The sequence below is a fragment of the Pleurodeles waltl genome, chromosome 6 (genome assembly GCF_031143425.1).
Source record: "Pleurodeles waltl isolate 20211129_DDA chromosome 6, aPleWal1.hap1.20221129, whole genome shotgun sequence".
NCBI classification, from domain to species: domain Eukaryota; kingdom Metazoa; phylum Chordata; class Amphibia; order Caudata; family Salamandridae; genus Pleurodeles; species Pleurodeles waltl.
The window spans coordinates 885,927,731-885,940,334 of record NC_090445.1 but is presented as its reverse complement, the minus strand read 5'-3'; the positions used below and the strand labels follow the sequence as shown (position 1 = coordinate 885,940,334).

Below are 12,604 nucleotides of genomic sequence, written 5' to 3'. Positions count from 1 at the left end.
CACTCTTTTGCCTACTGTTGTGCAATTGCAGATGCAACTAAGAACTTGCACTTCAACCCTAGCAAAGCATTGGTAGTTTATACCAAAGCGTTTTCAAAATACGAGGCACCATGCCTCCAAAACCAGTTCAGTCAACAGAAAACTCAATGTATTTCTAGGAGTCTTTTGTTAGAAGACTGTCAAGATCTGGGCAAGGACGCAGGAAGACCTCTGTGCTGTCACAGGTACCTAGGGAAAGTGAACTGGACCACAGGACCATCCAGTAGCTTGGTCTTCCTATGTGCCCCCGTTAGAAAACGACCAGAATTTTAATAACAAGTGTTACCCTCGAGAAAGTAGTAAAAATCAGAGAGAAAGTGAACACCGGAAAGCAAGGGGACTGGCTGTGTAACTAGTGCCCTTAAACAGTTTGTGCGGGTTTTGTTGAAGCTGGTTGTGGAAATAGTAAATAAATGTAAGCAATAGTATTTCTTAAACCCTGGGTCATCCCGCTGACGAAGAATTACTTCTTGAATCTAATAGATGCAGCTATCACCTGCTGCCAGAGACTTTGGGCCAGATGTATCATCACAGCCCTTTGCGATTCGGAAATAGCGATTTTTAAGAAATCGCTATTTCTGACTCGCAAAGTGCCATATATCACATTTGCGATTCGGTAATAGCGATTTCTTAAAAATCGCAAATGCTATTACCGAATCGCAAATTGCGATACAGGCCCCATTCGCAACTATGGGCCTGTTGGCCCATATCTGCGAATTTTTTGCATTTCCAAAATTGTGATTTCTGAATCAGAAATCGCAATTTTGGAAATGCAAAACCATAGGGTGCTGGGGGCTAAGGCCCCCTCTGCTGCACCCCAAAAAAACATGTAAGGTGCCCAAAAGGGCATGTGTGCTTTACATGTACAATTTTTTTAAATGCATTTTCAAATTTTGCACCAGGTTACCTCCTGGTTTCAGTTAATGGTATTTTGCATGTGCAAAATGCCATTCTGCAAAAAATCGCTATTTGCGATTTTTTTGATGCATCTCTTTGCGACTTGGATTTTGCGAGTCGCAATTTGCGCTTTGCAATTTCCTACTGGAAATACCGAATCGCAAATTGCGACTCGCAAAACCAGGTCACAACGCAAAAAATCGAAATTTTTGCGATTTCTTATTTGTGGTTTGCGAATGCCTTTCATGCATCACAGACCACTTTTTTGCACTCTCAAACGGCCGATTTTTGCGATTCGCACCGTTTGCGAGTGCAAAAAGTTTCATACGTCTGGCCCTTTGTCCTCATGATTAGGAGCAGCTGGTGAAGTTTGAAAGTGGTGGGGAGTAAAATGGAATCATCAATTTAACATTAATGGCCGAGCAGGACTTTTTTTTAGAATAAGGAAGGGTTAAAGATGCATATGAAGGCTGCAGCCTTTGTGAACGTAGAGGCTAGGCCTTTTAGGGAAACATGCTATATTTGACTTGTCAGGACTGGTCTGGTAACAACTAAGGGTTGCTTTTATGCAATTAGGCAAATGTCTGTGAAAATGATGAAAAATTATGTGAAATGTGTTAGCATCGGTCTTGTACACGATGACCCATTACATGCTAAAAAAGAGACCTCTAAAAGCAGAAGTGCCACGATCAACAGCAGCTTGTGGTCTGAGCGTTTGCATTATTCCAGCACTATAATTTACCGTCAGTGCAGCATAACTATGGACATGGTGTAATTTCAGTAATTTCACATAACAAGCATAAAGTGAAATTCTCAAATTATGTTGCATAAGTGAAATTTTGCCAAGACCTGGTAACATTGGTGCAGACAAAAATCATAAATTTTTATAAACTGAATAGGATAAGCCAAAGAAGATTATGCCAAGTGTCCATTTTATGACATGAATATAGATCTGTGGGCAAATGAAACAGGTAAAAATACAGAATTTTAAAATGGGGGCTGCCATGTTTTAAAATCATACTAAAAGAGAGCACTATGTGCACTTTGTGATTGACATATTTTATAGTTTTCCTCTCTTTTGCTCTACAGAGAAGTAATGAAAGACTAGAGAATTAAGTGGAGGGTATCTGTTGGGAAGGACGTTCCCAAGCTTTTTACAATTCACAAAAAACAGTTCCTATGCTTTTTTAAAAGAAAGTAACCCTTTCTGAGTGGTTAATGGCAATGTGGTTGTGCCTCTGGCTAAAAGGAAAGCAACTGGTCACCTGGATGTGAACTCGAACAAGTGACGGAAAAGAGGAAAGATGCTTTCTGTCCATAGTACTGAAAGAAATATAACTGTGTGCAATTGGTTAACCCAGTGTCATCTTAAGGATTTGGTGGGCCCTGGTCAAGGCATACTTTTGGGCCCTTCTACAGAACTAATTTTGAATTTGATTACCCACTTCCTGCTACCTCAATCCCACATGGTGCCAAACAATACCACATTTTATGCTAAACTTGAACAGGGTCACACAAAAACAGTTAAAATGTGTCTTACCTGGGAAGCCAAACATTCTTAAGACACAGGGTAAAGAGACAGAGTCAGAGTCTTTCGGCAGAAAGGCAGAAAAGTTTACACTGAGAAATAGAATAGACAGAGGTTTAGAGACAAAGTTCACTTTCTCGGTTGGGGGGCAGGCATTTGTCCCACCAAAAAGTCTTTGAGTTATTCAGCATATCTAAAGCTGCTTTAGGTTTTAATTGATGGAGTGATCTGAAGATGTAAAGATGACCACAATGTATTACTCATATTAGGAAGTGTAAGGTTGTTAGCAGCTGAGTTCTGGAGTGTTTACTGCTAATAGAAACTTGTAAAAAAAAAAAAAAGGTTTTGCCTTAGCACTAGGTACTGTTTAAGTGCAAGTTTTTAACAATATTTATTTTGAAATCTTGTGTATTACCTCATGCTGTGGATCTTTTTGCACATTTTGGGGCAGTCTGTCTTAAACTGTGGGTAATATAATATGAAAATAAATGTATATTCCTAGTGCTTCATGTTGTCTCCAGGTACACACACAGACAAAATCAGTGTTTGCATTAACTACATGCTTTCATAATGTAAAAGAGTGAATATCCACATTAGTTTAACTTGCATTTATCTTTCAATTAAGGTGTGTGTGGTATATTTTATGTGCAGTTACCTGAAGACGATAGACCAGTAGTTACAGAATATTTTGTTTGTTTTAGCCTCATTTCTGCTTGTACTCAGGGTCAAAGTTCCATTACTTTCTGTAAAAGACCCATACATTATGCCTAATTTTTGTGGGTTTAAGTGGTGCTTTCTCAGTTTTTTTTTTTCAAATCTTTTGAAATTAGTGCCCATCAGTGTTTATTCAGCTGCCCAACCGCAAAAATAGACAAAACTGTGTTTTTCCAGTATTTACAAAACATGTTGTTATTTGCAGTGATTGTTATAAAGCACATATTTAAAGAAGTAATGCAGGTTCTGTCATGTCTTTTCATTGGCAGTGTGTCCAGTGGACTGAGACTGTTTTGACTAGAGAAAGTCTGTGTATTGCACTCTCCTTACACTAACTGCCCTTTCTCACATCTTATTATCTCTCACACTCACTCTGTCAGGACCATGTCTGGTTTTGCAGGACTATGAATGGATTACTAAGTAAAAGTGCTATGTTCAAAAGTTTTAATATACAAATTCTTGTGTCATTCAACTACTCCTTGCTTATTATTATTACACTCGTTAACCCTGCCAACAGCATATTACTTTGTGGAACATTTACAATGTTGGATTACACCAACCAATTTGTAGCCCTGCAATCTAAGGCACCTGGAAATTGATGCTTTAAGCATGCTCCCCGCTGTTTTTCTGCACTCTTTGCCTGACAGCATTAAGGTGGCACTGCTGTTGTGCAAACATTCAGAGCTGCTAAATGTCCCTATGGAAAATGTCTCACTTTCTGTCCTTTTAACAGATATTGCATTATATTTTGGGACAGTAAAATGCATGTTTTCACCACCAACCCATGTGCATGGTGACAAAACTCTTTTCACAGGTATCTGTCACTACATCTTGCAATAAATGTTTAAAGCCTGGGTGTTTAGAAGGAGACCTGTTATCAAGTACTGACTTGTTAGAAAAGGGGGCTGATGTATCAAAATGTTTCACCCACTCTGTTTCTGTGGGTAAATATGATAGTCTTTCTTGACCAGGATTTTTATGTGTAGGCTATTTGCCAATCACTGAAAGACTCTACGTGTATAAAATAATTAGTTCAAACCTAACACATGCTTTTACTGTTAATCCAAGGACACAAAACTGGAGGAAACAAAAGAAATAATATTTTAGTGATATCCTTAAACAGCAAACCTCAAGCAGAACAATCTTAGACAAGTCTTTTTTGGTGCTAATTATATCGTGTTGGCCCCTTCAGAAAGAAATATAAATGACTCATTCTCTCTCACTTTTCTTTGTTTGAATGGCATTTTATTTTGTGATTATCCAGGCGTTGATCATTGTTTATATGTTTATACAGATGATGGCCTTTTCCCATTCGGTGCGGGCTTTATTCATTTTTACAGGTTTAAACCTAAAATAGGAGAGCCTGATTATGCACAAGCATACACCTGACTCATTCACTTTTGTAAAAGGCAATGCCACAAAATTGTCTAAACTTCAAAAAAGTTTTATCCCGGTCAAGTACGGTGATTCACTCCGAGAGCGGCACGGGAAGCAGGGCACTGGAACTGGCACAGTCTGTCATCAGAATTAAAACTTGTGATGACAAGCTGCACCGACTATAATGCTCAACTTGCTACCTGCAGTCTTTAATTCCACCCTTTCACAACTTGTCACAGGATGATCTCGGGTCACAGAGGCTTGCTGACCCCACCCTGTGACGAGTTGTGAAAGGGTTGGATGGTTTGGCTCTAGCTCCTGATGGATGCTCTGCCCCTGTTGCTACAGGGCTTTACCCATCAGGAGCTGGGCCTCACCCATCTCATCATGGGGTGAAGCTTGGAAATCTAGTTTATTTTGTTCAAGACTCTCCAGACAATGATATTGTTGTTAATACTTCTGTTTGCAGGTCCCGGCATTTCCAGCTACTACAAGGAGCCAGAGAAGGCTGGCCTTTCATTGAAGAAATGTATGGACGAAGCAAAGGGTGTGGTACCTGAGAATCGACAGCGTGAGACCCCGTTGTACCTGGGAGCCACAGCAGGCATGCGGCTTCTCAGGTACTGCATGCTTAGAGACACGCTACCTTCAGTACATACAAATAGGATTGACTATGTTCTCAAAATAGACTTAGTAGTACGCCTCTTCACACTGCAGGACCTAAATCATGTGTCTTCCAGCATTGAAAATACGTAGAAGATGGACAGTTTGGTTTGGAATTGGTTCTAGGCGTTTAAGCATGAAACAATTCCAAAACTGCCAATTCCACGAAGGTCTGAAAATATTGTACTGTGTCTCCTAAAAGAGTGCATGGAGGGTATGGTTGCAATCTGAGTTCCTCAATTTATTTTTACCTCAAGAACATTTAAATGTCAAACTGCCTGTTGCTTTCAGACACTCAATACATTTGCCAGCCTATTTCTTTGCTGCAGGGGACGGCTTTAGCGTGGCTGGTGCCCAGTGCGAAAATCTTTATTACCCCCACTTGCCCCATGACTGCCTTCTCCATGATTTCCCTCACTACACCCGTCCAACGGTGTACTTCTCATCTCCCATAGCCCTGCTCTTCATTTACTTAATTTCATTTACAGCGCTACTCATCCTGGTGCAGGGTGTCAGAGAGATTTATATTATTATACAGAGACAATGACTAATACAAGTTTATAAATCATGTAGAGGAGCCACATATCATCCATACTGGTAGGTATTTGTGATTTAAGAATTTATGGTCTGAGAAACACGATGTCAGGTTTTAAAATGTAACACAGTGGACGGGGTTGTCTGTGCTAATAAGACCTTATTACTTTCTAAAAAAAAAACTTTTTTAGGTAACATAAAATAACAAAAGATTGAGAAGAAAAACAATATGTTTCTAAACCTGTTCCTTACAGTTGCACATAAATATCGTAGACCCCTTTGCACGCCATTCCCACCAAACTTTGAGCCTGATGTAGGCCTTAGCGGCTGGAATAACCCATCTCCTTAGGATATAATAGGACGGATATCCTGTCTGCCATATTACGATCCTGTTTGTGACAGAGTATTCCCCTCTATCAACATCCTAATCAGGCACTTTGTGCCAACTGCAACAGCACTGGTTGTACCACCCTAAAGACAGCATTGTTTGATTGGGTAACACCAGACAATCTCTAGGTGCTCCAAACGTTGTAAGTATCCAACCAGGAATTATCATGATAGTCTTAAAAAGTGTTGGGGATGGTCACCAGACAGACCCCAGTGCCCCATTATTTTATGTACTTCATCAAAAAATTGATTTACACATTTGAACGGAGAACTAGGGTTTGCTGTTATCCCTTTCTTCCCCTGACCTCATATGTTCCCAGTTTTAACTTCTGAAATCTGTGCTGGCTGTCTGAAAAACAGATTGTGAAAAGCACAAAGTCCAGTGGACACTCACTATAGTTTGTTGTGCTCCGAGCTGTCTGAGAACACATTGAAAATATGGGTTTTTAGAATCAGGAAGATTTCAAATTGTTTAAAACGCACAAACTGGCATAATTTTCAGACTATTTCAAATGTTGACTTATGGTGTGTTTTGCAGCATTTCTAAAACCTAATGTTGTCGATAGAAGAGAAAAATGTTTGCTCTTACAATCAAATGTTGGAGATGACCATAGCTATCAAATCCATACAAAGCTGAATCACAGTTTGCTTCTCTGTGTGTACCATAGACACACTGAATGCACGAATCTTGTGGAATTTCTTTATCCAGATTTAAGGGATACAGGATGTTTGTCTCTGCAGAATAGCCCATTTTTGGCATTTGTAGGCAGGGCTGGCTTTAGCGTTGATGGCACCCTGGGCGACAGTCTTTTTTTGGTGCCCCTCACCCCATGACCACCCCTTCAGATGCCCTCACCACCACCTGGAAAATGTGCCCCTCATCTCTCCATATCCCCCTTTCACATACTTTCATTTGTTTTAAAGCGCTAGTAAAATCTGGCTTTACTAATCCACTCAGCTAGCCACATAAAATATAGTTCTGTCCTTTGCAGCAGGCATATCAACCCTCTACACTGCTTTATGGCGAGTCAAAGCTGCCATTAGACAAAACTCCCATCTCTCTCCCTTTCAGGAACATTAATCACAAGAGGTATCTTGACATTTTAATTGCTTCCTGGAGGCTGGACAAACAATGAACTTTTCAGCAGGTGCTTTTAAATCGCAAGTTTCTAAGTTATTGCTAAACACAGTGCCACCCTCAGGTCAGTACCCGGTGTGGCCTCACCGCTCACACTGCCCTAAACCCGGCCATGGGTGTAGTATACGTTAACATTTATGTATGGCTTTGGTAAAAAAATATATGACTGAGTGGCACAAAATCTGAACATGCTTGTGACTGCTGAGTTTGCATAGTTTCTTTTTACTCTAATGTCTCTTAATTGGGGACATACTTGAGCCATTTATTTATTTATAAGCAGCTAGAAAAAAATCAGATGTTGTACATGGCAGCAGTGGGATGTAAGTCGCACAAGTTTTGTCTGTTAAGAAGTATAAGTAAGAAGCAATTTAGACCATGACGAGCTCCTTTAATAAGTACCTTTGGCCTGGGGAGACCACCACAAATCAAAAGGAAATTATACACTAAAATGGTCCAATGGAACAAATGAAGTACAGAAGTGAAATATTATATACATAGTTATAGGGTTTTAAGTAGACAATAATTTTTTTAGTGTCTTTTTGTAGCAGGTGGTTTTTCGTTGATTTTTTGGTCACCTTTGAGTAAATTGATGGTATGAGCGGTGGCTGTTAGGGTGTTTCAGTGAAAAGTGATATTATGACTGGAGGAACAGGTCAACTGGCAGCTATGGGCCCGATCGTATGTGAAAGTCCATCATAACTGCCTCACAGTGCGGCGGTGTACAGAGAAATTAGAAGTGGTCCTAGGACTGATCTTGTCTGAAATGCAGTGTGTGGTCCTGGTAACTGATAAACCAGGGATTCAGCAGCGAATTATTTCTACTGCCACCCGTGCCTCAGTACTACTGTCAATCACTACTGAACACTGTCCCCTGGTGATGAGTGACGTGTGGACAAAGACAAACAGTGCGACAGTGAGTCAATGAACTTTACAGACAAATAGAATGCTGGCAGTAATGGAATGGCAAGATGAGAGAACAACCAAGCTTTCTGCAGCAGAACACCTCATGGCACGGATGAGGGCAAGCAGATGTCCCGAAAGCAACAGACGCAAAAGGTCACCGGCCGTGTGAGCAGCTGTCAGTAGCCTGACTCCCACGGCTTCTCCCCTTGGTGCGTAACAAACACTGGCACAGTTGCAGTAGAGACTTTCGAGCTGTGACTGTCTGAGACTCACATTAGAAACAGACATGATAGTGGGGTGCTTTTTGTGTGCTTATTGGTCAGTGTATTGTGCCATTTTAACCACAGGAGAGCACGTTGGCCATCCTGCTGTCTGTAACCTGGATTTGAGATTCTTCTCCTTAGTCCAAGGTGTGGCTGTTGTACCCTCCGAGATGCAGCACATTCATACAGATGCTTTGCCAATGCGCAGCAATGCTGCACAGCTTCTCTGATGCTCTGCAACATGGCGGAAGTGCTAGAAACAAAGCCTTTGACGTGGCCAGCCATGTCATTTTATAAACGCACGCACCATGCAAGCGCGCGCCTATAAAATGTCACAGTTTTTTTTTTTTTTTTTTTTTTTTTTTTTTTTCTTTAGTTAACTGTCTGCGGTGGATTGGTAGCTAAGAAAAAATAGATAAGAACACACGCAAAAGGTGTTTGTTTGTTTTTTAAATTGAGAGAGCCAACGGAGGTGGGGCAGAAGCTACACTGGGAGGGCTAGTGGGGACTTTAAACATATAGAAGTGCAGGGGGGATGCTGAACCAACACAATACCGTAGCAACATAGGGGTGTATGACAGGGGCAGGGGCAACACAGCGGTCGGGGGAATGAAAGACGGAGGGTTCGGTGTGAGTTAGCAACAACTGGAAGAAAAGGAAGCCTTGGTTGAAGGGCCACACAGGGGGCGTGGAAGCAATGAGGAGAAGAATACAGGAGAGCACACCCGGGAGGGGCAGGGGGAGGAGCACACTGGCGACAGAGAGGAAGACCGAGCTCAGGGGGAAAGTCAAAAGAAACAAGCATTTGCAATGCAATGGGTCTTGCGTTTGCTCGAGTTAGAGCGATTAGAGTTGTAAACTTCTAACCGGACGTTTCTTGACACATAAACTAAAAATGAAAAGTAACACAATTTCACATAAGGGAGTCGATTTAAAGTGCCATGCCATGAGCGTGAAGGTCACTAATCAGAACAAAAAGGCCAGTCCGGTTTCACCTTTTCATAGTAATAAAAAAAAAAAAAAAACGAGCATGATCACACTGTGTAAAACCTTGAATTTGTGAAAGAGTGCTAGAATCCACAATGTAATTAAACTGGTAGTCAGGAAAAGTGCTCGATTACTGCCCAGCAAGATCGCGCTGCCAACAAAATAAAAAGTAGTCAAGAAACCATATGGAAAACATGGAGCCTCGTATGTTTTCAGTAGTTGGCTGGTACTCTCAAGGAGGGCTAAACACTGGAAAAGGCATGACGTATGCATGCCTTTCACTAATGAAATCAAGCAAGTTTTAAAAGGCAAGCCCACAAACCAATGAAACTGATGGGTGTGGTTAAAAGCCCACAGAGAGCTTACAACAGTTACAGAGCACTTGCACGCTCAACCCTTAAAAGTAACCCTTGAAAAACAAGCAGTGGAAGCAGAGTTGCTAGCCAATCAAAGAGCTGGTAGAGAGGCAATGCTCCATGGGAGGGAAGACACAAGTCTAACTATCTGGGACATAAATAAGAATCAGGCAAATGAGTGACCGGAAAGCCAACTAATGGTACGCAATGGGTGGGCTCTAGGTGCCTCTATGTGCTTCATAAGACACAATATGTTTTGCAAGAGACAGAGCATGCCAGTGTCTCATAGCCTCGACCTAAATAGAAGTTATGGCATAAGTAACATAAAATAAATCCTTTTAATTTATATTGATGTTGTAGTTAAGGTTTGTAACTTTTTTGAGCAGTAACTGCATGTCAGTGGTCATACAATTTCCAATCCTGGGCTTTCTCTCAATAACGTAATGCATTCTGGGATCTGTAATCTTTGTTCATTTCTTGTGGACCATTTGAACTAATACAACTGAAAACAAAGAAATATGTAAATAGAAGCCCAGGACCGCTACCTGCTGACATTAAGTAGCCTATTAATTTTAGATTACTAGCATGATGCATGTTATGATTTTTCTTCATCTACAAGTGGCATGATTGACACTATGTTTTGCTGGGTAGTAGCATGGTGCATCATGGCAGTACCCCAGTAAATATGGTGGAATTTACATTCATCAGTACACCTCTTGTAGAATTTATGAATGCTTTTAATCGCCTTCGTTTATAGAGTTTGTCCCCCAAACAATGATTGCTTACTAGTGTATAAGGTTGTTAAGTTGAGCTTTATTCACTTGTTGTGTCTCATTAAACCTTTGCAAGAACACAAATTTATACGTTGCACCTTAAATCCCACCAGCCAAAGGCCTTCTTCGTCCTTTTCCTTGGATTCCAACAGACTTTCCCCATGCTCGTCCTCTTTTTATCTCTGTGTTCCATTCTCACCAGGATCAACTAGCCTATAAGGCAATCAGGCAGTGGCTGAGGGGCTGATCTGACAGGTCAGAGAGTGGGCCATTTTTTTGGCTGTTTGTGGGCCTCTGTTATGGTCTGGTGGACCAGTCTTTTGGTCTGGTGTTACCACAAATATTGCCCCCAGCATGCACAAACGCATGCAGTCACCACATCTTTGCAAAACATATGTATAGCCCACAGCAGCTCCTCTGATATGGCAGAGGAGCCCCCCCCCCCCCCACCCCCAGGAGCAACAGCAGCTGCAAAATTTTAACATTGGGAATGACAGGTACAAAATTGTTTGGCCATTCGTCTCAGGCCGGCCAAACATACATGCGCACTGTGTTCTCTCCAAGCCGGCACTGTGTCCCGGGCTGGATAGAGTAGACGAAGGCTCCCAATTTGCCTGGGAATGCCCAGGCAGGGCATTCCATCCAATCCTAATGCTCCTTCCATGCAGCGTTAGGATTGGCCTCAGGGCAGGCTGGGAGCGTGTGCCTCTAGTGACAAGTAAAGAGGAGCGGCGCGGCAGCAAGACAGGTACGTTTTTTTTATTTTTTATTAAATGTTTATTTTGTCCTCCCCCGCCGCACGCCGCCCCGCCCCTTCACCACACAGCAAGCCACGACTGTGTATAGCTTTTCATTACAAGTTCAAAACTTCCCCGCTTCCAAATATCAATGTGGGCCACTTTTTTAGGGATCTGATTCGCAAAGGAGAGGCCACTTTTATTTAAGCTCCAGATCCTATTTTTTGTCAGACTCTGACTCCTCTGTGTCACCTGTGGTCATCTACCTGACAGTTTACAAGTAAGCCCCTAAAAAAAAAATAGATACCGCACTTAAGAATGCTTGTGCGTTTGAGTGCCACCATCAACTATGTAGACATGCTTTCCCCAATCACCACTATTACATAGACAGACCAAAGGCTCCCATGCTTTCACCGGTTCTCTCCTGATGCAACTCCATGTCTCTCAGTGCCCCACCTCTGAGATGCCCACCAGTACTAACTTACTCACCTTAGGCCCCCAGTTCAGCGCCTGGAGCTCTGGCCCCTCATTCATGAACAACACTATCATGTGGGGTTTACCAAGGTCCTACTCCGATGTTTCCTCCTCTTCCTGGTCTCCATGTTCTGCTCCTAGTTTCCGCTGCACGAGGTCCATCCACTCCTCAGTCTGGTCACTTCTGGATTCTCTCTTGCCAATGTCACACCTTCCTCGGGGTAGCCGCCTTCTTTCATATCTTCCTTTTGATCTTCCAGCCCTCTACCAGTCACTTCTGCCTCTACTTGCCCTTCACGGAACACAGACCTGCCAGCTCACACAAAGCCACCCTGTGACACACAATATCGCCCCTTTCTCACAGTGAGATTTGTCATTCAGTTGGCAGGTCTGGGAAAAACCACTTTGAAGTCGAAGCTCCTGTTGTCTCTCCAGGCCCTCCGTTTCTCCTTCTCCAGTCAAATTCATTCTCTGTCGGTCCTCCACTGCATGTTTCTAAATGTGAGAACTTGCTCCTGGCAGCTTCCGAGACATCGCTCCCTGTTGCGACTGGCCAGGATCCCATCTTCAAAACTGCTCCGAAAGGTTGAGAGATATGCCACCGCAAAATTACTTTTCAAAGTCCTTGTTTGAGTAAGCATTTCCCCGTGCTTTGAAAGACAAGGGAAAAAGAACCAAATACATTTTGAAAATATGTTAAAGTTATGCAGACGATGCTTACGAAGCCTATTTGATTTTTAAAGTAACTGAACAGCAAATAAGCTTGCTACAATCAATTAAGCAGTACATTTGTACAGAACGTACCTTTTGAAATGCAAAGAATGGGGGTATATT

At 42.0% G+C, this 12,604-nt stretch overlaps 1 protein-coding gene across 2 annotated transcripts in view; it reads left to right on the top strand.

Moving 5' to 3' along the window:
- Positions 1-12,604, top strand: part of ENTPD1 (ectonucleoside triphosphate diphosphohydrolase 1) — a 184,780-nt gene that overhangs the window by 136,495 nt on the left and 35,681 nt on the right. For both annotated transcript variants that reach the window (XM_069239690.1, XM_069239689.1), the window contains exon 4: positions 5,025-5,175. In XM_069239690.1, the coding sequence (XP_069095791.1) occupies positions 5,025-5,175 (151 nt within the window). The remainder of the gene's footprint in view (positions 1-5,024; positions 5,176-12,604) is intronic.